Source organism: Lineus longissimus, chromosome 13 (assembly GCF_910592395.1).
Source record: "Lineus longissimus chromosome 13, tnLinLong1.2, whole genome shotgun sequence".
NCBI lineage: Eukaryota > Metazoa > Nemertea > Pilidiophora > Heteronemertea > Lineidae > Lineus > Lineus longissimus.
The window spans coordinates 65,353-90,656 of NC_088320.1; the positions used below are offsets into that span (position 1 = coordinate 65,353).

At 42.8% G+C, this 25,304-nt stretch overlaps 1 protein-coding gene across 7 annotated transcripts; it reads left to right on the plus strand.

Annotated features, from left to right (window-relative positions):
- Positions 1–8,979: 8,979 nt before the first annotated feature.
- LOC135497613 (FYVE and coiled-coil domain-containing protein 1-like) lies at positions 8,980–23,965 on the plus strand. 7 transcript variants are annotated; one of them, XR_010448946.1, is made up of 22 exons: positions 8,980–9,606; positions 10,015–10,115; positions 10,356–10,475; positions 10,680–10,792; positions 10,955–11,205; positions 11,413–11,491; positions 11,571–11,717; positions 12,526–14,091; positions 14,610–16,616; positions 16,975–17,115; positions 17,525–17,596; positions 17,861–17,908; positions 18,238–18,356; positions 18,444–18,582; positions 18,836–18,909; positions 19,152–19,330; positions 20,003–20,204; positions 21,436–21,606; positions 21,841–22,000; positions 22,110–22,279; positions 22,548–23,371; positions 23,412–23,965. XR_010448946.1 is itself a non-coding variant. In XM_064787412.1 (22 exons), exons 3-22 carry the CDS (start codon positions 10,028–10,030, stop codon positions 22,597–22,599), a joined length of 5,898 nt encoding a protein of 1,965 aa, XP_064643482.1. In that variant the 5' UTR covers positions 8,980–9,076; positions 9,577–9,606; positions 10,015–10,027; the 3' UTR covers positions 22,600–23,965. The 7 variants fall into 7 exon arrangements, 5 of the variants coding, with proteins under 5 accessions (XP_064643482.1, XP_064643481.1, XP_064643483.1 ...); XR_010448947.1 differs by having other exon boundaries at positions 22,548–23,222; positions 23,261–23,965; XM_064787412.1 differs by having other exon boundaries at positions 8,980–9,076; positions 9,577–9,606; positions 22,548–23,965.
- Positions 23,966–25,304: the final 1,339 nt, after the last annotated feature.

Sequence of the window (25,304 nt, forward strand, 5' to 3'; positions counted from 1 at the left end):
TCGCGCAGGTGGCGAAGTGATTCGCCGAAATAGTTCCAAGTAATCGTATATTGCGATAGTTGTTAAGATTTTTCTCAACATATTGCATTTATAAACCTCAGTGATATAAAAGATTATCATTGCAGTTGCTTTAACGTTTGATTGGCCTTTTTTAAAGTTTTTTTAAAAATCGAGGCCAGCAGGGTCAGAGTCAACCAATCAATTGTTTTGAATGGCTCCGGCAGGGTCAAAAGAAATAGATGTTGGCGCCGATGATGTCAGCAAGAAGCGAACTTCCACCCCACCCGTGAGATTTGCTCTCGTCACGTCATGAGCACATTCAGGTTGCACTGAAGTGCCATCACCACTTTCAGATACCCAAATGCATCTAGTTTCTTTATTTGATGTGAAAACATGGGGTCATCTCGGCTATTTATTCGCTATATGGCATCTAAGTACAAGTGGTTTTCAATATCCTCCGCGTCTCATTAAGACGTAGGAGTATAAAAGCCTGAGGTTTAGGACACCCTTTGACTAATTCTGATTGGAAAAGTCACGATCCGACACTAATACTTGTGTGCCCCAGTGTATCCTCGAAAATACCAACTGCCGATTCTAACAACCATCCTCGGTAGTACTCGCGAACGCCCGAAATCAGTATGTGCTGCAGTTTGAAAAGTTTGGGTGCGGGGTATGATAATGATTATAATGAAAATGTTCACATCTGTACATGCATGATCAGATAACAAGACAAGGAAAAAGAAAAAAGAAAAAAAATTCGACAGATTCACCGGGGGTCGAACCCGTGACCTGCCGATCCACAGTCAAACACCTTCAGCGCTGAACCGTCAAACTTTCATATTGAAGTGGTGATTTTATTCGCCTCTTATATGCGGTATGCAAACGAGCGCGCCACAATAGTGACAAGGTCGCGCAGGTGGCAAAGTGATTCGCCGAAATAGTTCAAAGTAATCGTATATTGCGATAGTTGTTAAGATTTTTCTCAACATATTGCATTTATAAACCTCAGTGATATAAACGATTATCATTGCAGTTGCTTTAACGTTTGATTGGCCTTTTTTAAAGTTTTTTTAAAAATCGAGGCCAGTAGGGTCAGAGTCAACCAATCAATTGTTTTGAATGGCTCCGGCAGGGTCAAAAGAAATAGATGTTGGCGCCGATGATGTCAGCAAGAAGCGAACTTCCACCCCACCCGTGAGATTTGCTCTCGTCACGTCATGAGCACATTCAGGTTGCACTGAAGTGCCATCACCACTTTCAGATACCCAAATGCATCTAGTTTCTTTATTTGATGTGAAAACATGGGGTCATCTCGGCTATTTATTCGCTATATGGCATCTAAATACAAGTGGTTTTCAATATCCTCCGCGTCTCATTAAGACGTAGGAGTATAAAAAGCCTGAGGTTTAGGACACCCTTTGACTAATTCTGATTGGAAAAGTCACGATCCGACACTAATACTTGTGTGCCCCAGTGTATCCTCGAAAATACCAACTGCCGATTCGAACAACCATCCTCGGTAGTACTCGCGAACGCCCGGAATCAGTATGTGCTGCAGTTTGAAAAGTTTGGGTGCGGGGTATGATAATGATTATAATGAAAATGTTTACATATGTACATGCATGATTAGATAACAAGACAAGGAAAAAGAAAAAAGAAAAAAAATTCGGCAGATTCACCGGGGGTCGAACCCGTGACCTGCCGATCCACAGTCAAACACCTTCAGCGCTGAACCGTCAAAGCTTTCATATTGAAATGGAGATTTTATTCGCCTCTTATATGTGGTATGCAAACGAGCGCGCCACAATAGTGACAAGGTCGCGCAGGTGGCAAAGTGATTCGCCGAAATAGTTCCAAGTAATCGTATATTGCGATAGTTGTTAAGATTTTTCTCAACATATTGCATTTATAAACCTCAGTGATATAAAAGATTATCATTGCAGTTTCTTTAACGTTTGATTGGCCTTTTTAAAAGTTTTTATAAAAATCGAGGCCAGCAGGGTCAGAGTCAACCAATCAATTGTTTTGAATGGCTCCGGCAGGGTCAAAAGAAATAGATGTTGGCGCCGATGATGTCAGCAAGAAGCGAACTTCCACCCCACCCGTGAGATTTGCTCTCGTCACGTCATGAGCACATTCAGGTTGCACTGAAGTGCCATCACCACTTTCAGATACCCAAATGCATCTAGTTTCTTTATTTGATGTGAAAACATGGGGTCATCTCGGCTATTTATTCGCTATATGGCATCTAAGTACAAGTGGTTTTCAATATCCTCCGCGTCTCATTAAGACGTAGGAGTATAAAAAGCCTGAGGTTTAGGACACCCTTTGACTAATTCTGATTGGAAAAGTCACGATCCGACACTAATACTTGTGTGCCCCAGTGTATCCTCGAAAATACCAACTGCCGATTCGAACAACCATCCTCGGTAGTACTCGCGAACGCCCGGAATCAGTATGTGCTGCAGTTTGAAAAGTTTGGGTGCGGGGTATGATAATGATTATAATGAAAATGTTTACATCTGTACATGCATGATCAGATAACAAGACAAGGAAAAAGAAAAAAGAAAAGAAATTCGACAGATTCACCGGGGGTCGAACCCATGACCTGCCGATCCACAGTCAAACACCTTCAGCGCTGAACCGTCGAAGCTTTCATAATGAAGTGGAGATTTTATTCGCCTCTTATATGCATCATGCAAACGAGCGCGCCACAATAGTGACAAGGTCGCGCAGGTGGCAAAGTGATTCGCCGAAATAGTTCCAAGTAATCGTATATTGCGATAGTTGTTAAGATTTTTCTCAACATATTGCATTTATAAACCTCAGTGATATAAAAGATTATCATTGCAGTTGCTTTAACGTTTGATTGGCCTTTTTTAAAGTTTTTTTAAAAATCGAGGCCAGCAGGGTCAGAGTCAACCAATCAATTGTTTTGAATGGCTCCGGCAGGGTCAAAAGAAATAGATGTTGGCGCCGATGATGTCAGCAAGAAGCGAACTTCCACCCCACCCGTGAGATTTGCTCTCGTCACGTCATGAGCACATTCAGGTTGCACTGAAGTGCCATCACCACTTTCAGATACCCAAATGCATCTAGTTTCTTTATTTGATGTGAAAACATGGGGTCATCTCGGCTATTTATTCGCTATATGGCATCTAAGTACAAGTGGTTTTCAATATCCTCCGCGTCTCATTAAGACGTAGGAGTATAAAAAGCCTGAGGTTTAGGACACCCTTTGACTAATTCTGATTGGAAAAGTCACGATCCGACACTAATACTTGTGTGCCCCAGTGTATCCTCGAAAATACCAACTGCCGATTCGAACAACCATCCTCGGTAGTACTCGCGAACGCCCGGAATCAGTATGTGCTGCAGTTTGAAAAGTTTGGGTGCGGGGTATGATAATGATTATAATGAAAATGTTTACATCTGTACATGCAAGATTAGATAACAAGACAAGGAAAAAGAAAAATAATTCGGCAGATTCACCGGGGGTCGAACCCGTGACCTGCCGATCCACAGTCAAACACCTTCAGCGCTGAACCGTCAAAGCTTTCATATTGAAATGGAGATTTTATTAGCCTCTTATATGCGGTATGCAAACGAGCGCGCCACAATAGTGACAAGGTCGCGCAGGTGGCAAAGTGATTCGCCAAAATAGTTCCAAGTAATCGTATATTGCGATAGTTGTTAAGATTTTTCTCAACATATTGCATTTATAAACCTCAGTGATATAAAAGATTATCATTGCAGTTGCTTTAACGTTTGATTGGCCTTTTTAAAAGTTTTTATAAAAATCGAGGCCAGCAGGGTCAGAGTCAACCAATCAATTGTTTTGAATGGCTCCGGCAGGGTCACAAGAAATAGATGTTGGCGCCGATGATGTCAGCAAGAAGCGAACTTCCACCCCACCCGTGAGATTTGCTCTCGTCACGTCATGAGCACATTCAGGTTGCACTGAAGTGCCATCACCACTTTCAGATACCCAAATGCATCTAGTTTCTTTATTTGATGTGAAAACATGGGGTCATCTCGGCTATTTATTCGCTATATGGCATCTAAGTACAAGTGGTTTTCAGTATCCTCCGCGTCTCATTAAGACGTAGGAGTATAAAAAGCCTGAGGTGTAGGACACCCTTTGACTAATTCTGATTGGAAAAGTCACGATCCGACACTAATACTTGTGTGCCCCAGTGTATCCTCGAAAATACCAACTGCCGATTCGAACAACCATCCTCGGTAGTACTCGCGAACGCCCGGAATCAGTATGTGCTGCAGTTTGAAAAGTTTGGGTGCGGGGTATGATAATGATTATAATGAAAATGTTTACATCTGTACATGCATGATTAGACAACAAGACAAGGAAAAAGAAAAAAGAAAAAAAATTCGGCAGATTCACCGGGGGTCGAACCCGTGACCTGCCGATCCACAGTCAAACACCATCAGCGCTGAAACGTCAAAGCTTTCATATTGAAATGGAGATTTTATTCGCCTCTTATATGCGGTATGCAAACGAGCGCGCCACAATAGTGACAAGGTCGCGCAGGTGGCAAAGTGATTCGCCGAAATAGTTCCAAGTAATCGTATATTGCGATAGTTGTTAAGATTTTTCTCAACATATTGCATTTATAAACCTCAGTGATATAAAAGATTATCATTGCAGTTGCTTTAACGTTTGATTGGCCTTTTTTAAAGTTTTTATAAAAATCGAGGCCAGCAGGGTCAGAGTCAACCAATCAATTGTTTTGAATGGCTCCGGCAGGGTCAAAAGAAATAGATGTTGGCGCCGATGATGTCAGCAAGAAGCGAACTTCCACCCAACCCGTGAGATTTGCTCTCGTCACGTCATGAGCACATTCAGGTTGCACTGAAGTGCCATCACCACTTTCAGATACCCAAATGCATCTAGTTTCTTTATTTGATGTGAAAACATGGGGTCATCTCGGCTATTTATTCGCTATATGGCATCTAAGTACAAGTGGTTTTCAATATCCTCCGCGTCACATTAAGACGTAGGAGTATAAAAAGCCTGAGGTTTAGGACACCCTTTGACTAATTCTGATTGGAAAAGTCACGATCCGACACTAATACTTGTGTGCCCCAGTGTATCCTCGAAAATACCAACTGCCGATTCGAACAACCATCCTCGGTAGTACTCGCGAACGCCCGGAATCAGTATGTGCTGCAGTTTGAAAAGTTTGGGTGCGGGGTATGATAATGATTATAATGAAAATGTTTACATCTGTACATGCATGATTAGATAACAAGACAAGGAAAAAGAAAAAAGAAAAAAAATTCGACAGATTCACCGGGGGTCGAACCCGTGACCTGCCGATCCACAGTCAAACACCTTCAGCGCTGAACCGTCAAAGCTTTCATATTGAAATGGAGATTTTATTCGCCTCTTATATGCGGTATGCAAACGAGCGCGCCACAATAGTGACAAGGTCGCGCAGGTGGCAAAGTGATTCGCCGAAATAGTTCCAAGTAATCGTATATTGCGATAGTTGTTAAGATTTTTCTCAACATATTGCATTTATAAACCTCAGTGATATAAAAGATTATCATTGCAGTTTCTTTAACGTTTGATTGGCCTTTTTAAAAGTTTTTATAAAAATCGAGGCCAGCAGGGTCAGAGTCAACCAATCAATTGTTTTGAATGGCTCCGGCAGGGTCAAAAGAAATAGATGTTGGCGCCGATGATGTCAGCAAGAAGCGAACTTCCACCCCACCCGTGAGATTTGCTCTCGTCACGTCATGAGCACATTCAGGTTGCACTGAAGTGCCATCACCACTTTCAGATACCCAAATGCATCTAGTTTCTTTATTTGATGTGAAAACATGGGGTCATCTCGGCTATTTATTCGCTATATGGCATCTAAGTACAAGTGGTTTTCAATATCCTCCGCGTCTCATTAAGACGTAGGAGTATAAAAAGCCTGAGGTTTAGGACACCCTTTGACTAATTCTGATTGGAAAAGTCACGATCCGACACTAATACTTGTGTGCCCCAGTGTATCCTCGAAAATACCAACTGCCGATTCGAACAACCATCCTCGGTAGTACTCGCGAACGCCCGGAATCAGTATGTGCTGCAGTTTGAAAAGTTTGGGTGCGGGGTATGATAATGATTATAATGAAAATGTTCACATCTGTACATGCATGATCAGATAATAAGACAAGGAAAAAGAAAAAAGAAAAAAAATTCGACAGATTCACCGGGGGTCGAACCCGTGACCTGCCGATCCACAGTCAAACACCTTCAGCGCTGAACCGTCGAAGCTTTCATATTGAAGTGGAGATTTTATTCGCCTCTTATATGCATTATGCAAACGAGCGCGCCACAATAGTGACAAGGTCGCGCAGGTGGCAAAGTGATTCGCCGAAATAGTTCCAAGTAATCGTATATTGCGATAGTTGTTAAGATTTTTCTCAACATATTGCATTTATAAACCTCAGTGATATAAAAGATTATCATTGCAGTTGCTTTAACGTTTGATTGGCCTTTTTTAAAGTTTTTTTAAAAATCGAGGCCAGCAGGGTCAGAGTCAACCAATCAATTGTTTTGAATGGCTCCGGCAGGGTCAAAAGAAATAGATGTTGGCGCCGATGATGTCAGCAAGAAGCGAACTTCCACCCCACCCGTGAGATTTGCTCTCGTCACGTCATGAGCACATTCAGGTTGCACTGAAGTGCCATCACCACTTTCAGATACCCAAATGCATCTAGTTTCTTTATTTGATGTGAAAACATGGGGTCATCTCGGCTATTTATTCGCTATATGGCATCTAAGTACAAGTGGTTTTCAATATCCTCCGCGTCTCATTAAGACGTAGGAGTATAAAAAGCCTGAGGTTTAGGACACCCTTTGACTAATTCTGATTGGAAAAGTCACGATCCGACACTAATACTTGTGTGCCCCAGTGTATCCTCGAAAATACCAACTGCCGATTCGAACAACCATCCTCGGTAGTACTCGCGAACGCCCGGAATCAGTATGTGCTGCAGTTTGAAAAGTTTGGGTGCGGGGTATGATAATGATTATAATGAAAATGTTTACATCTGTACATGCAAGATTAGATAACAAGACAAGGAAAAAGAAAAATAATTCGGCAGATTCACCGGGGGTCGAACCCGTGACCTGCCGATCCACAGTCAAACACCTTCAGCGCTGAACCGTCAAACTTTCATATTGAAATGGAGATTTTATTAGCCTCTTATATGCGGTATGCAAACGAGCGCGCCACAATAGTGACAAGGTCGCGCAGGTGGCAAAGTGATTCGCCGAAATAGTTCCAAGTAATCGTATATTGCGATAGTTGTTAAGATTTTTCTCAACATATTGCATTTATAAACCTCAGTGATATAAAAGATTATCATTGCAGTTGCTTTAACGTTTGATTGGCCTTTTTAAAAGTTTTTATAAAAATCGAGGCCAGCAGGGTCAGAGTCAACCAATCAATTGTTTTGAATGGCTCCGGCAGGGTCACAAGAAATAGATGTTGGCGCCGATGATGTCAGCAAGAAGCGAACTTCCACCCCACCCGTGAGATTTGCTCTCGTCACGTCATGAGCACATTCAGGTTGCACTGAAGTGCCATCACCACTTTCAGATACCCAAATGCATCTAGTTTCTTTATTTGATGTGAAAACATGGGGTCATCTCGGCTATTTATTCGCTATATGGCATCTAAGTACAAGTGGTTTTCAGTATCCTCCGCGTCTCATTAAGACGTAGGAGTATAAAAAGCCTGAGGTGTAGGACACCCTTTGACTAATTCTGATTGGAAAAGTCACGATCCGACACTAATACTTGTGTGCCCCAGTGTATCCTCGAAAATACCAACTGCCGATTCGAACAACCATCCTCGGTAGTACTCGCGAACGCCCGGAATCAGTATGTGCTGCAGTTTGAAAAGTTTGGGTGCGGGGTATGATAATGATTATAATGAAAATGTTTACATCTGTACATGCATGATTAGACAACAAGACAAGGAAAAAGAAAAAAGAAAAAAAATTCGGCAGATTCACCGGGGGTCGAACCCGTGACCTGCCGATCCACAGTCAAACACCATCAGCGCTGAAACGTCAAAGCTTTCATATTGAAATGGAGATTTTATTCGCCTCTCATATGCGGTATGCAAACGAGCGCGCCACAATAGTGACAAGGTCGCGCAGGTGGCAAAGTGATTCGCCGAAATAGTTCCAAGTAATCGTATATTGCGATAGTTGTTAAGATTTTTCTCAACATATTGCATTTATAAACCTCAGTGATATAAAAGATTATCATTGCAGTTGCTTTAACGTTTGAATGGCCTTTTTTAAAGTTTTTTTTTAAAAATCGAGGCCAGCAGGGTCAGAGTCAACCAATCGTTTTGAAAGGCTCCGGCAGGGTCAAAATAAATAGGTGTTGGCGCCCATGATGTCAGCAATATGGCGAATTTCCGCCCCACCCGTGAGATTTGCTCTCGTCACGTCATGAGCACATTCAGGTTGCACTGAAGTGCCATTTCCACCGGCAGATAACCAAATGCATCTAGTTTCTTTATTTGATGTGAAAACATTGGGTCATCTGGACTATTTTTTCGCTACATGGACTAGAATTTGGACGAGCATATTGTCACTCGCAGAACTACGCCCAACCTCGCGTGGCGGATGGAAGTTATGTTTCATATTGAGGCCAAACTGGGGATTGAGACCCGCTTCAATGGCACAGATTCTTAGCCCATAAAATCCCTCTGCACATCGAAGCCAAGACCAGGGCGTCAAAGTAAATGGTATTTTGAACAGTTTGGACCCATTCATGAACATGGAAACGGCCTGCGTCTTAAGAATAACATTTTTCGGGGGGGGGGGACTGAGAATTTCAGCGGGTGCATGTAAAAGAAGGAGATTGGAACGGGCCTTCAAAGATCTTTAGTCATAGATCGACTTTGGAGGAAAGAATAGTGCTGGCACGTGATCTAAACATGGCGTCGCAAAAAACCAAAAAATATCTGTATCTTCTTTCTAACTTCTTGAATATAAAACTTAATTGTTACGTGTGAAATAGTTGGAAAAGTTAAAGAAACAGGTTTGATATCAACATATAAAATGAAGCGTAATTTAAGATTGAAGTTTTGGGCATCGCGTGGTCAGATTTGAGTAGAAAGTGCATTTTGTCAGCAGATTTTTCTCGAGCAGTCAAACTGAAACTCCACAAGAAGAATGGGTGTTGACAATAGGCACCGCCATTTTGGCTAGACCACAAAATCCTACATCCAGACCAAGGTTGTTCTGGCTACGTCACGTCACCTAGTCACTTGTTCAGGCCTACTTGTTCAGACCAACGTGTGCACTGCCAGCCAATATTAAGACCTATATTACAATGGGAATGTGTGAAGATGTCTATTATCTATACATATCTTGATGGTGGCTTATTATAAACCGCGAGATGAGAAATTGCAAGATGAGTAATCAATATTTTCGGCCTCAAGATTTTCTACCTCACTGGACCATGACGATCAAACCATAAAAATAAGGAGAGCTCGGGACCTACAATGGCCTTGGTCTCATGAATGTTCACTTTTTCAGGTTCCATATCAGCAATATATTCTGTGGCAGGTGGGTCGCATTCCGCACCTCGTCATTTATAATGTTTTGCGCATTAGTTATTACCTGCTGACCGATTTTCGAATGTCATGGTCAATTGGTGTCACTATCAAAGTCGTTGATGTGTTTGGTTGGTGGGCAGCAGTTACAGCATCAGCCCAGCGTACGGTTAAAGAGAGAGTTGACCACCCCATCCCTTAGCTAAGATAGCTGGCTGATATCTTGCCAGTTGATACATTGACATGTTTGATGCACTGTCTGTTCAATAGCGCTGTGAGACTAATGACATCCAGTGGATTTTAATCGGCCGCAGAATGTGCTGTGACATAGGCTGCTGTGGTGTTAGCAGATACAATAAATCCTCAATGATCCAGAACTACCTTGTGGACTGAGGTCATGAAATTTAAGTTTAAATCTTAGGCAGGTGTACAAGATGGCAGCTGCCCCTGTGATGGACAATCCGCTCACTCCACAACTCTCACCACAGCCAAAGATGCAGAAGATTGCCCAAGATGTGATTGGTAGGTTATACCTTTAGCCTGTAGACTTATAGGCCTATTGAACTTGGAAAAAAACACTGAGTCACCTCTGCTGAGTTATGTTGTGTCAGCACATCTGTGAAGAAGTGGAGCTTCAGATTGTGGTATCAGCCGTGTTTTATCTTCAGACATACCTCATTCACTTACAACGACATTGCCGCATTTGAATGAGTACATGTATAGCCTGATTTATAACCATTTTCAATGTTCTATGGATTGCAGATTGCATTCATGAGCTGAAGAAGGATTTCATTGACAACCAAATACCCATTAACGATGACAACCAAACCCTCCAAAGATTATGTGCCAAGTTGGAATATCTGTTACAAGTGGAGCAAAAAGGTGAGTCTGTCTGCCAGTGTTCTTGTGATAGAAGTATTTTGTATCGGACATCATTTTGTTTGTCATTTTATTTGTATCATAGCAACAAGATATCTTTACAGTGACTCTACCAGTCCCCATGGCGATGAATCGCCCCAGGAGTGACTGATTTCTAAAAAGCTCATGCTACTGACCACATTAAATCTCATTGAATGTTCCTTCCAGTCAAGACCAGCTTTCTCGGAGCCAAGAAGGACTATTGGAACTATTTCTGCGACTGTCTGCAAGGTGTGAAGGGTCTCAATGAAGGCATCAAGTATGTCAAGTCCATTACAGAGGTAAGACTGGATCTGTGTGCATCATGTTGGTCCTAAAGAGAGTAAAGAGAAGCTCGACTGAGCACACTCTTCAATATCACATGTAGCAAGTGATTTTTACAACATACTTGACAATAGTTCAAACAAAGAAGAACAGATCAGGTTTAATTTTTGTTCTTTCAGTTGAAAACATCAGTCGGCCGAGGGCGTGCCTTGATGAGATTTGCCCTGATGCATCAGAGGTTAGCTGATACCCTGCAGGCTTGTGTCATGAATGGTAGACTGACAAGTGATTGGTACAACGCCAAGTCGATTTGGTTGAAACCTAACACGTCCTCAGTTATCATCAACGCTCTCTATGATCTGAATGATGTCCAGTTCGATCTTGCTCCGAGAGGCTATGATCTCGATGCCTCATGGCCATCATTTGCCAGGTAAGGTCTGGAAATGCTTATTAATAACAGATTTCAAAATGATGATGTCACAGCATTTGTTGGTTTATTCTAAATACTGACTGCTCTCATCATCTCAAGCTCAAGACTATTTACAGGTTTGACTATCGATTCTTAAAGCAACACAGTGTCATTTCTATATCATATCATATGCTCGTATGTTTATAATGAGAATCATTTCTCTTGTAGGAAAACGTTTGGCAGTTCATTTGCTTGGAATTCACCAAGTAGGAGCTCAAGTGTTACCAGCTTGACTGGACTTGGACAGGTAAGCAGCAGAGCCTTTATCAGATCTCTTAAGCATGGCTTGTTAGTTTATCTTTTGTTCATGTCTCATCTTCTTCCAGGATATACCTACTCTAAGGCTGGATACATCGAACATGTCTGAAACAAGCAGCTTACGAGAAGAGCCGTTTGAATCGTTTCAAACCGAGGCTGATCTCTACGAGAAGATGGAAAGATTCAAGTGTGACCTTGAGCAGCTGCAGGAAAAGGTGAGTTTGTCCCTATGTTACACCTCCATTGCTTAAGAAGGAGACTTATCTTTGACTCTGGTTGTGTTGGATTCTCCTGTCTCCCTGTGTCACACTGCCATTGTATGAGATAGTTCCCATAGACTACCATGAAGCATTGATTGTCCTGTCTCCCTGTGTCACACTGCCATTGTATGAGATAGTTCCCATAGACTACCATGAAGCATTGATTGTCCTGTCTCCCTGTGTCACACTGCCATTGTATGAGATAGTTCCCATAGACAACCATGAAGCATTGATTGTCCTGTCTCCCTGTGTCACACTGCCATTGTATGAGATAGTTCCCATAGACTACCATGAAGCATTGATTGTCCTGTCTCCCTGTGTCACACTGCCATTGTATGAGATAGTTCCCATAGACAACCATGAAGCATTGATTGTCCTGTCTCCCTGTGTCACACTGCCATTGTATGAGATAGTTCCCATAGACTACCATGAAGCATTGATTGTCCTGTCTCCCTGTGTCACACTGCCATTGTATGAGATAGTTCCCATAGACTACCATAAAGCATTGATTGTCCTGTCTCCCTGTGTCACACTGCCATTGTATGAGATAGTTCCCATAGACAACCATGAAGCATGTGCATCTGCAGGAAATCCTGTCAATCTAATACATCAGATGATCCGTAAGAAGGTGGATGTCGTCATGCATACATTACAATTACTATTATATGTTTAACATTTCATTGAAAGACGCAGTTTGGATTTCTTCTCAATGTTGGCTCTGCACTGGGATCCAATCATAGACGCTGTTTTTTTCCCATTTCAGGATGCTATGTGGAAAGACAAAGAGAAGCAATGGCTGGAAGACCTGCTAAGTATGAAGACTCTCAACACGGAGCAGGAGATGAAGATCAAAGCACTCGTTGATCAAGTTGCGAGCAAAGCAAGTGTTGTCAATGAAAAGGAAGCGTCAATATCGCATCTCAACTCGAAAGTGAGTGACTTGGAACATCGAAACTGTGGCCTGATCACCAAGGTTGAAGGTCTCATTGAAGAGAAGAACAGTGGTGTAAGCAGTCAAATGGACTCGGCCAACAAGGCACAAGAATTCTTGGAAAGTTTGAATGAATCCGAGCGAAAGAATAATGCATTGATTTTGGAGAATGCAGAGGTGAAGGTCAAGTTGAGGATCATTGAGGATAAAGTCACGGTTGCTATGGATGAGGTCAAGGTCACTAAAGATGAATTGGCAACTTGCCAGATTGAGTCTGAGAGCAGACGGCAACAGCATGAGTCTGAGTTGTTGGCGATGAGAGACTTGAAATGTGACTTTGAACATAGAATGAAAAATGCCATCCAAGACTTGGAAAATGATCAGTTGGGTTTTTCTGACAAGGAAAGATATTGGTTGCAATCAGAAAAGGAGCTGTGTGCAAAGTTGAGTGAGCTTGAGATGCGAGAGAAGGAAACTTGTGAAGTTAATGAGAAAGCGAGGCATGATAATGCCGAGTTTCAAAGCCGTTTGACTCGGAAAGATACGGTTATTGGTAAACAAGAACAAACCATATCAGATCTAAAATATGAAATTCAGGATTTGACAAAGCGTTTGGAGAATCTAGACACTCTGAAAGAAGAAAAGGAGTTAGAGCTGAGTCGTGCGCTGAAGGCTTCGCAGAGTTTAAATAGTGAGATCAAAATAGAAATTGAACAGTTGAAATTTGAGTTACAAGAGAGAGAGGGGTCAGTGGAGCGTGAACTTGGGACTTATAATGAGAAACTACGGCTTCTTGAGGAGGAGAAGGAGGTGTTACAGACAAGGCTAGATACTTTCAGCAAGGAACAAGTGGAAAAACAAAATCTGGAGATGAAATTGTCAGATTTAGAAACTGATAAAAGTGATCAGGTAAAGATGCTGGAGGATGAGCGCAATTGTTATTCTGAAGCTCATCAGAAGTGTGAGGGGTGTTTGGAAGTGAAGGAAAAGATTGAAGGAGATCTGCAGCAGACAGTGAAAGAGTTTGAGGAGAGAGACATGGAAGAGAAACTTGAGATGGCAGAGGGAGCGTTGAAGAGAGGCGGTATTCAAGAGTGGGAGGAGAAGCGGTCACATCTCGAGCTCAACCGAAGCAGCTCAGAGTCGGAGCTGGAGCAGCGTAACAGGTCGTCAAGTGATTTAGAGGAGACTGTGAGCTGCCGGCAGACCAATGTTCACCACATGGAGTCTAAGGTGGATGACGCTGAGGGGTGGATGCATGAAGAGGATATGGTTCACCTGCAGACGTCACTGGTCCAAGCTGAGGAGAGGGCACATACCTTAGCGGACGAGGTTGAGGGCCTGACGAGTCTGGTCATGCTGCTAGATCATCACCAATTGGAAATCAGTGAGGTCAAGGTCAGTCAATATTTTTTATGTCATATTTTTTTCTCCAAATCCAGAAGAATGAAGGCCTTCGTTTGTGCAGACTAAGATCTTGTAACTGTCAAAGCCTGTAGCTGGCTATCCTAGCTAGATTAGAGTCCACAGTTGTTGACCTGCAGCTGTGCTGTCATCGTGGTTGAGGTTAGCCAGGTTATTATCAGTCACAAAAAAAAAAAAAAGACTGAAATAACATGCAGTCCGCTCGTTTTAAATTCGTTATTGGTCTGCCTGCTAGGTAGTGGTAAGGGTTTACGTCCTCCACGTACACATGTATATCCATTATAATCTTCAATATACCTTCATTTGTTGCTCTGGTCTATACTTGATCTGAGCCATCCCTCTAACTACAACTCTTGGTACCTCTTGGCTGGTAACAGAGCCTGGTATGGATGGCACAGGATGTTGGCTGTTGCCAGTAGGACCTTAATGCTGTAGAGGGATTAGCATTTCCAAATTGAGACAGATAAAAAAGTGTCTCTTCTTTTATCCAGGATGTTCCAAATGTGAGTAAACATCTGGTAGCAAAGGTTGAATACATTCTACAAGAGAAGGAGCTCAACGATGCCAAATGCCGCCACACTGAGGCAGGGAACGTGGAACTCCGATCACAAGTGCGGGTCCTAAAACAGCAGCTAGAGGAATATGCTAATGACCTCCAGCATTGTCAGTTAGAAAATGCTGAATTAAAAACGATTGTTTGTCAGTTAGAGAACGTAGAGGCGGAGACGTCACGAAAGCTGGAGATGAGGACGGAGATTGTTGAAGAGCAAGTGGTGGAGATTGAGAAGTTGGAGGTGAAGATGAAGGAGAGTGTGAAGACTGTGCATGAGATGAAGAGTGAGATGAGGCGGCTAGAGGGATGTGCGGCGGAGGCCATGTTACAAGTAGAACAAGTACAGAGGGAGAATGAGAGCAAGGAAGCTGACATAGAGGAACTGCGTGTTGATATCACAGAACAAGTCGGTCAGATTGAAAAGCTACGTGTCATGATTCAGGAAATGGATGGTGAAATATCAGGTCGTGATCAACGCATATCACAACTTGACGTCATGAATAAACGTTTGGCAAATGAGATGAAACTACTACAGGATTTAGTGGCAACTGCAAACGATAGCAGTACACGGTTTGAAAAACAGATTCGGTCATTTGAGGAGCGGATCACAGTGATGTCGGGTAGTTTTGAGAGTCTTCAACATGATAATGAGAGGTTGCTGTCTGATAAGAGCCGACTGATGCAGGAGAATACGCGCCTGCAATCACAGATTGAGATGGTGACTGATGAGCGTAAGAGGTTGGAAGATGAGCAGGATATGTTAGAAAAGTCTCTTATCGCTGCGTTTGAGGAAAAATTAGTAATTGCAGAGAGTAAAAGTCGCACGGAGAGTCAGAGATGTGAGGAGTTACAGAAACAACTGGATATAAAGTCAGGTGGCACTGTGAAGTCAGGTGATAAAGCAGCTTCAGCCGACAATGACAATGAAGAAGTGACATTAGCTCTAGTGTGTGAAAATGAGATTTCAGTAGGGAATGTCACAATAGAGAATACTCAAACGTCTGGTGCTAGAAGTGACAAGCAGATTAAACACTTGGTTTCTCACTTACAAACGGAACTTCAGTGTGCCTTAGATAAAAACAGTGATCTTTCGAGTTGTGTTGATGAACTCAATCACTTGTTGGAGAGTTTGAAAGAAGAAACTGTCAACTATAAGCAAACTGTGATATCCCTCGAACATGAGCGTGACGATGTCAGATCAGAATTCACAAAACTGAATTCAGTGATTGAAAGTATGTGTAAAGAGAATGAGAATTTGAAGAGTGTGATTTCAGTGAAAGACAATGAAGTCTTAGAACTGTCTCAAATGATATCAGTTGTGAAAGAGGAGAATGTGACACTAACCAAGAGCCTGTTGGACAAGCAAACAACATGTGGGGCTTTAGAAGATCAACTTGCTGAGGAGTGTAATGCTGTTCAATCAGCTGAAACAAGCTGTAGACAACTCCGTGAGCAGCTTGGCGACCTGCGCCATTGTGCTAAAACAGAGGCAGAGAAACTACAGGAGAAATGTGATGAGTTGGTCATGAAAATGTTAGAAGTAACAAAGGAATATGAGGATGTGTCGGGGAAATTAGACATTGAAATTTCAGGCAAGGAGGAGTTGCAGTCACAAATGAGAGATTTGGAGGAGAAGTTAGCCAGAGGCAATGTGGTTGTCTCCATTACGGAGAATGAGATGGTTGTCCCGGTAACCAGTGAAACACCTCCTGATAGGCTTGATGGAGTTTGTCACAAAGAAGAAAATAAAACAGGTGATTTACCAACTAAAGACTTGCAGAAATCTCTTGCTGCCAGGTCAGATGAGGTCGAGATCGGGGGTGAAGAGGTCAATGTTGATGAAGCACAAGAGGTGAAGGTCAATGAGGCAGCATTCATAGAGTCACTGGAAGATGAGATTCTGATGTTGAAGCAGCAGAACTATGACATGGAGATATCATTGAAGGTTAGTCATGTTAGTGGTGCAAGTTTCAAAAAGTATTCATTTTGAAGTAATGTCACAAGTCTTCAAAACGATCATTCATGCTTGGTGTTGGCTTTGAGCCCTGTATTGAGCCCTGTGATTGAAGGTATGAGCATTGCTGAGTTGTAGAGGGGGAGATAGTGCATGACATGTCATACCGATAGTGTGACGGCCCACTTTATCATGTGCACACGCCATGTCTAGGATAAAGCTTCAGCTGTGACCTTTAAGATTTGGACTTTCTACGACATTACTGGATCCAATAATTTCATAGTAGAACGTGTCTCTGACTTTTTGATAAGTCTTTAGTTGATGTATATAAGAGGTGTCTCTGTTGCAGTGCTATGTGAATCAGGGGATGGATGTGGCCAAGATGCTGGACAGGATGACAGACCAGGAATCACTCATACAGACTCTTGAGTTGGAGCTCCAAGAGATAAGAGATGAGAGGGAGATAGAGAGGGAAAAACAATGGAATGAGGTGAGAATCTTACTGTGCACAGTAGTGGTCTGACAAAAGCTAGACTCTTACTTTGCACAGTAGTGGTCTGACAAAAGCTAGACTCTTACTTTGCACAGTAGTGGTCTGACAAAAGCTACACTCTTACTTTGCACAGCAGTGGTCTGACAAAAGCTACACTCTTACTTTGCACAGCAGTGGTCTGACAAAAGCTACACTCTTACTTTGCACAGTAGTGGTCTGACAAAAGCTACACTCTTACTTTGCACAGTAGTGGTCTGACAAAAGCTACACTCTTACTTTGCACAGGGTCAAAGTTGGAGTGAGAGTCTCAACTCCAAACAATGTGTGGTAGCATTATGAGATAGACACACTGTGGCTGTCACAGACCTTTAGGTTGTCACACTTGAAATGTCTCCGATCTTTCCAGTTGGAGATGCTTAAGGATAGCCTGCTGAATCGAGAAGACGAGAGCAGGTTGTTAGGGGATGAAGTCAAGAGGGTGAGTAGGACATGGTGATTCTTGCAACCAATACTAACCATAGGCAGAGAACTACAAGATGTTTGAGTGAACGAGAAGCTACTCCATGAAGAAGTCAACGACAGGATTGAGCCAAGTGCTCTCAGTCTGGTGCCAAGGTTTATGAAAACTTGAAACATCTCTTGAAATGTCTTCAGAAATCTGCCTTTAGAACTAAGTGTTTTTCAGTCGGTTTCGTTCACTTTCTTTCCTTATTTATTGGCGGATTATGAATCTTGCTTTCAGACGAGCCTGTTACTCGATCAGGAGAGAGAAACAGTGTTGAAACTCAAGGTATGCACTACAAGGGTTCAAGTCAGTGGATCTGGCGTCTGGGGTTGATGTAGGCCTAATTGCTTGCTACTAACTCAGTACTAATGTGGCATGGTGTGTCAGTATCCTTGGTTTACATATTTCTACATGCTATGCAGAAAGATGAAGCCTAATTGATATGAATGTCATATGAATGTTAAGATTAGTAATACTGAAGAAGAAGACCTTATTAGTTGTGTGATGCAAACTTTCAAGTTTGAACTATATAATAGAGTTGAGTAGAGAGCAATGCACCATGAAGGAAGGATCATGACGTGGATTACAAGTGAACATTTCCCTCTTTCATTCAGAATGAGATCCAAGAATACAAGAAGAAAATGGAGGAGATATTGAACAAGAAGGAACACGAGTTGATGCAGGAAGTCGGCACATCTGTTGAACTCAAGAAAAAGCTCATCAAACTCATCAAGTAAGTGGACCAAGTACAGGACCTTGTATGTCACTGTTTGTTCCCCTCAAACTTGCCATCAGTGATAGTCCTGATTCGTTATTTCAGAGAGAAGGACACCCTGTGGCAGAGGTCAGACAAGCTCGAGTTCAAACAGCGAATCAAAGCTGCTGAGACGTGGATGGATGACACAAATGTGACTCATTGTCTTGGCTGTCGGTCGGAGTTCTCATTCATGCTGAGGAAGGTAGGCATGTTGACTTGTGTGGGGGGCCGGCAATGATTCCACGTGTAACTGAACTGAATGACAGCACAGAAAGCGACATGCGCAAGTAACAGCAAGTAGGGAAAGCCATGTATGGAGAAGTCTATGTTTCCAAAGTTTTTAACTTATTTGCAATGTACCTAGCTAAAGTCTAATCACTATCATCATCATCAACTAGAGCATGTTGATCCTGGTGGATCTTCACAATGTCAGCATTAGTTGTCTTGTTTTCCAGCATCACTGTCGCCTTTGTGGTCGGATCTACTGCCATAACTGTAGCAACAACTGGGTACTAACGACACACACCAAGTGAGTAATGAAACCAACCATTCCATGCCTTATAGTTAGCTCAGGGAAGCCAGGAGGTGGTACAGATAGAGGCTGCCCATAAAGTATGTACACACCTAACCACCATTGAACTTGGATGTGACAGTCACATCATGTTAATACTCTCAGAGCTTCACCATGAACACAACTTGCCTGCAGCTGCATCTACATCTAACCCATCAACCAACATTTGCTATTTTCAATCTTCAAACCTGATTTTCCAGAGGGAAGTCTCGTGTGTGCAATGCCTGTTTCATTGAGCGTGAGTCTGGTGGTGAGAATCGTCACGGTGGTAACGGTAGTGATATTGAGGATGATGTCAGCGTCCAAGTTCCTCATCTTCGGAGTGATTCATGGAGAAGCTTCAACTCGACCCCTGATCCTTCCGACACTTCTAATAAAGGTGTGTCAAGTTAGGCGACCTGTATATTGTTTTGATATTAAAAGGAGACCAGTGGAAGTAACATGGGTCATGTGCAGGGCCTCATCCTATGGTACATTGCGAGGCCTATAAACACCAGTCACAGGATTGACTCGATTCCTGAGTAAAAACAATGGATTACTTTGATACGAAATCTAACCCAACCTACAGGACATGAGAGTTTTTATATCCAGATATAACTTCTCTTATATATCATTCCAGTGCTATCAGTGAATGTCCAAGCAGGGCCTGCCACCTCTAGTTAGTTATAACTTCTCTTATATATCATTCCAGTGCTATCAGTGAATGTCCAAGCAGGGCCTGCCACCTCTAGTTAGTTATAACTTCTCTTATATATCATTCCAGTGCTATCAGTGAATGTCCAAGCAGGGCCTGCCACCTCTAGTTAGTTATAACTTCTCTTATATATCATTCCAGTGCTATCAGTGAATGTCCAAGCAGGGCCTGCCACCTCTAGTTAGTTATAACTTCTCTTATATATCATTCCAGTGCTATCAGTGAATGTCCTAGCAGGGCCTGCCACCTCTAGTTAGTTATAACTTCTCTTATATATCATTCCAGTGCTATCAGTGAATGTCCAAGCAGGGCCTGCCACCTCTAGTTAGTTATAACTTCTCTTATATATCATTCCAGTGCTATCAGTGAATGTCCAAGCAGGGCCTGCCACCTCTAGTTCAACCATAGACTCCATAGATACCCCACCACAGATGAACGACCTTCACCCCGAGAATGTCTCATTCATACCATCACCAGATGTTGACATTATCATCACACGAGGTGTACAGAACAAGACTGATGACAGTAAGCTACAGCAAGCTGAAGAATCAACACCAAAGTAAGATATGCATGGTTTTCTCGCTTTCTTTTGCAGCTTATTTGTTAAGGCTGGCAGATCACATACATGAGCCTCTCAATCATATGCAAAGAGTTGATGCTCTACCATGCGAGGAGTCCAATGAGAGTATGTGTTGATGCTCTACCATGTGAGGAGTCCAACAAGAGTATGTGTTGATGCTCTACCATGCGAGGAGTCCAATGAGAGTATGTGTTGATGCTCTACCATGCGAGGAGTCCAATGAGAGTATGTGTTGATGCTCTACCATGCGAGGAGTCCAATGAGAGTATGTGTTGATGCTCTACCATGCGAGGAGTCCAATGAGAGTATGTGTTGATGCTCTACCATGCGAGGAGTCCAATGAGAGTATGTGTTGATGCTCTACCATGCGAGGAGTCAAATGAGAGTATGTGTTGATGCTCTACCATGCGAGGAGTCCAATGAGAGTATGTGTTGATGCTCTACCATGCGAGGAGTCCAATGAGAGTATGTGTTGATGCTCTACCATGCGAGGAGTCCAACGAGAGTATGTGTTGATGCTCTACCATGCGAGGAGTCCAATGAGAGTATGTGTTGATGCTCTACCATGCGAGGAGTCCAATGAGAGTATGTGTTGATGCTCTACCATGCGAGGAGTCCAATGAGAGTATGTGTTGATGCTCTACCATGCGAGGAGTCCAATGAGAGTATGTGTTGATGCTCTACCATGCGAGGAGTCCAATGAGAGTATGTGTTGATGCTCTACCATGCGAGGAGTCCAACAAGAGTATGTGTTGATGCTCTACCATGCGAGGAGTCCAATGAGAGTATGTGTTGATGCTCTACCATGCGAGGAGTCCAACAAGAGTATGTGTTGATGCTCTACCATGCGAGGAGTCCAACAAGAGTATGTGTTGATGCTCTACCATGCGAGGAGTCCAACAAGAGTATGTGTTGATGCTCTACCATGCGAGGAGTCCAATGAGAGTATGTGTTGATGCTCTACCATGTGAGGAGTCCAACAAGAGTATGTGTTTGACAAGTGAGCACTACCATGGCTAACAAGAGAGATGGTTAGGCTAATGACAGTTCTCGTGTGAAAGACCTGTCGTATCTTGTTAGTTGGCACCTAGTTTCCATTCCCAGAACTTCTCATTGAGATTGTAATGTTGGCCATCGTCACTTTAATATGCCTGGCATTGGTCCGATGTCCTTAAATGAAGCCACGACTGATTAGGACCCCATGTTGCAGGGACTTCCAAGACACGACAGATGACCTGACTTCATCAGCTATCAAGGTGGAAGTTGATGGCAAAGAGATAGATGGTGATAAAGATGATGTCTTCCATTTGATAAGTGATGAAGAGGTGGCCAGGTCTCTGTCTCACTCACATTCAGAATACCTCGCTGATCAGGAAAACAGGTAAGCATTGTTGAAGAGGTGGCCAGGTCTCTGTCTCACTCGCATTCAGAATACCTCGCTGATCATAATTTCATAGTCCCCCTCTCTTACATTAATGCGTCTCCACAGTCTCCCAACAAAGTCTCGATTGTCTACACTAGCTTCTGTAGACTCTAATTAAGTCATGACCTTATTTCAGTGTACATGCTTGATACCATGCAATGGTCGCTTGAGTCGTATCATCTCTCTCTCTAGCCTGACCACCAGTGTGACACTATCTGTTGATGCCATCTCAAAGACTCAACACCAGAGCCACGAAGAAACCACCATCCGGCCTGGTCACATGTTTGCTGTGCCCGTCCTCATAGACAGTCCTGGTATCATCCTCTGCTGGGAGTTCTCAACCGATCCCAAGGTATGCTACCCAATATCACCATCTCAGTCACCCACCATCCGGCCTGGTCACGTTTGCTGATCAGCCTGTGTGAGTGGAGCTGGCATCTCACTGACTTGTGTTGTTTCAGAGTATCACATTCAGCATCAACTACAAGGAGAGTGATACGACACCAGCAGATCAGCAACAAGTTCTATTCAACCCATGTAAATGTAACGCACATCGCCAGATGGTTGAGGGGGAACTGGTCGCGCAGAAGGCTGGCGTCTACACTCTCTATTTTGACAATGCCAACTCAAGGTGAGACCTAAATGATGAAGTTCAATATGTGCGAATAACAGCTGCAGAATGGTGTGGCTTAGAAGATAGCAGTGCAGACACAGCATGAGTCGAACGTATCATTTCTCATTCAACTTCAGCCTGCATAATATCAGGCCCATATTGTAGCTTGATGAAGTGTTGTATTATTGGCAGTTCAGCGACTTCCATTCCGTTCAGGTTGATTGATAGAGCTAAGCTAGATGTACTCTGCCTTGTCAGTCACATGATTTCTGTCTTATTCTTCCAGATATACCTCCAAACATTTGAAATACAAGTTGCAGATCAAGTCGCCCATGTGATATCTCCTTCTGTGATAAAAAGTTGACAAGTAAACTTCCCAGTGAAGCTCTGTATCTCTTGCCTTGTTGACAGCATTGAGGCTCAGGCCGGTTGATGGTCGTGGAGGGAGTTGATCCCTTATATGTATAGTATGTCTATCAGTATGTGTACACCTGATCATGTGGATTGTTAGTGATGATGATGATATCAGTATGTAAAGCTGGATATTCAGGCACCATTGGCCCCATGTGAGCCTAATATCGTTTTGAGATTATGTTATGTTAAAAGGTTGATTAAAGTAAAGGCATTGGTCACAATGGTTCCATCCCTTGAGATGTGATCTGCAAATGCACGCCAAATAGCTTATCACTATCAGTCTTTGCTGACTTTTCTGTGCCATGCATATCATGTATTATGTGCTGCAGTGAAATGCCTTTCTTATGTATAGTTGTCAAATGATTGTTTGATATGGAAGAGACATGCATTCTATTGAGAAGGATGACAGCATGTAGAAACACCCATGGTAATACATGTACGCACACTGTGTATGGTTGTATAGAGGAGGCAGTATAGTGTCCTACACGTATATGGTTGTATAGAGGAGGCAGTAGTGTCCTACACTGTGTATGGTTGTATAGAGGAGGCAGTAGTGTCCTACACGTGTATGGTTGTATAGAGGAGGCAGTATAGTGTCCTACACGTATATGGTTGTATAGAGGAGGCAGTCCTACACGTGTATGGTTGTATAGAGGAGGCAGTAGTGTCCTACACGTATATGGTTGTATAGAGGAGGCAGTATAGTGTCCTACACGTATATGGTTGTATAGAGGAGGCAGTAGTGTCCTACACTGTGTATGGTTGTATAGAGGAGGCAGTAGTGTCCTACACGTGTATGGTTGTATAGAGGAGGCAGTATAGTGTCCTACACGTATATGGTTGTATAGAGGAGGCAGTAGTGTCCTACACGTATATGGTTGTATAGAGGAGGCAGTAGTGTCCTACACGTGTATGGTTGTATAGAGGAGGCAGTATAGTGTCCTACACGTATATGGTTGTATACAGGAGGCAGTATAGTGTCCTACACTGTGCATGGTTGTATAGAGGAGGCAGTAGTGTCCTACACGTGTATGGTTGTATAGAGGAGGCAGTCTAGTGTTCTACACTATGTATGGTTGTATAGAGGAGGCAGTCTAGTGTTCTACACTATGTTATGTATAGTTGTATAGGAGTGTTGCTGTACACTGTTTAGTCACTGTACATGTATCATGAGTACCGGGCATTAATTTATTTGCTAATTGTTGAATAGATAATTTGAACTTTATTCTTAATTCTTTTGTTTTGTGTTTCTTATTCCCCGCGGGCGCGGTAGTTGATTATTGATAAAGCTTGGAATCAGTGAAACCATGTAACCAGTGATAAACCTTGGAATAGTCGGTACTAAACCGTGGAATCTCTGTGCAAGTACCGCGTGAAATTGGGCACGTTCCTTCCACGAGTTTATACCCTCCCAACTGCCTATCTCGTCCCAGCTGACTTTATTGATAGCAATTTGCCAGTAGTTCCAGAATCAACCTTTTTTGTGAAGGATGACGTCATCATTGAACGCATTGGAAATGTGTTGTTGTCGTAAAAGAATAAACTTATATTCATGACGGGCCGCCATTTGCAAATATCTAATTATTGCTCTTCGATGAAAGCAAAAGTAAGCTTTTGTGATTGTTTTGTATTCCATGTACTAAGATAAAACGTTTTTATTGGAAGAATCATTTGTATATATGATGCTCTGATAAAGCTCAGTAGATATGACAAACATGCACACGGGAATCACTGAAAAATGTGTCCGCTTAGAACTGGTTACATCACGAAAATATCTCTACATCCCGCGATGTGTACATGAATAAGTACGAAATCGCTCATAGCGAAGGAATTTATTCACATTTTTCATCTCCACACCCGGCTAAAACCTTCGGTAATAAACCTTCATCTACGTTTCTACGGATAAGTGCCAGCCGGTACTGCATGATGTAGTCAATCTTCTCTGTATCACCCTGTATGATCACGCCGCTCCGTAGTTCAAATAGACCCCGTGTGGTGGCGTAGTAAGCAGAGCGCTGATTGGTCCATATTATGGGTGTGTGGTGGGCGTATCGTGACGTGCATGCCTATATTTGGGAGATCAGTAATGTACACTGGAGGCGAGGTATGACTGGGTTGTTCTAAAATATAGATTGAATCGGATATGCGACTGATTTCTAAACTACCGTCAAATTCCGATCTCATCATGTAAAAATAAGCTCCAAATATTGATTCGTAACCACCTCAGGTTCAAATGGCATTATTTCATGTTTTTATGCATTTTTAGGACTGATTCCAAGGTTTATCACTGGTTCCAAGCTTTATCACCTACCTTGTTCCCCTGGATGACCAGCCCCGTACCAGCCCTGCCTAATGCTGTCCTCAAACCAACTGGACACGATCTTATCAAAAGCTGAGAAACCTGCATGTGACTATGAAGAAGGGCTCGCCTTTGGGGTACACTGCCGTGTACATTAGGCAGGCCTACACCTGCAGTACCATACTTTCACAGCGGTTTGGTCCTTCTCATAGCCTCGTAGAGTCTGATAGACGATTCAGAAATCTGAATAAGTCTGACATGGCGTAAGATCCGACCAATCCTGACCGTACAACGGACAATCATCGCGTCGTTGGTCATTCTGTACAGAGC

Excerpts from the sequence above, each read along its gene's own strand:
- LOC135497613 (XM_064787411.1), top strand. The coding sequence starts at position 9,557 with ATGAATGTTCACTTTTTCAGGTTCCATATCAGCAATATATTCTGTGGC. Across the intron at positions 18,910-19,151 it reads GTACTAACGACACACACCAA|AGGGAAGTCTCGTGTGTGCA; the intron begins GTGAGTAATGAA and ends CTGATTTTCCAG. Across the intron at positions 22,280-22,547 it reads TTTGACAATGCCAACTCAAG|ATATACCTCCAAACATTTGA; the intron begins GTGAGACCTAAA and ends TTATTCTTCCAG.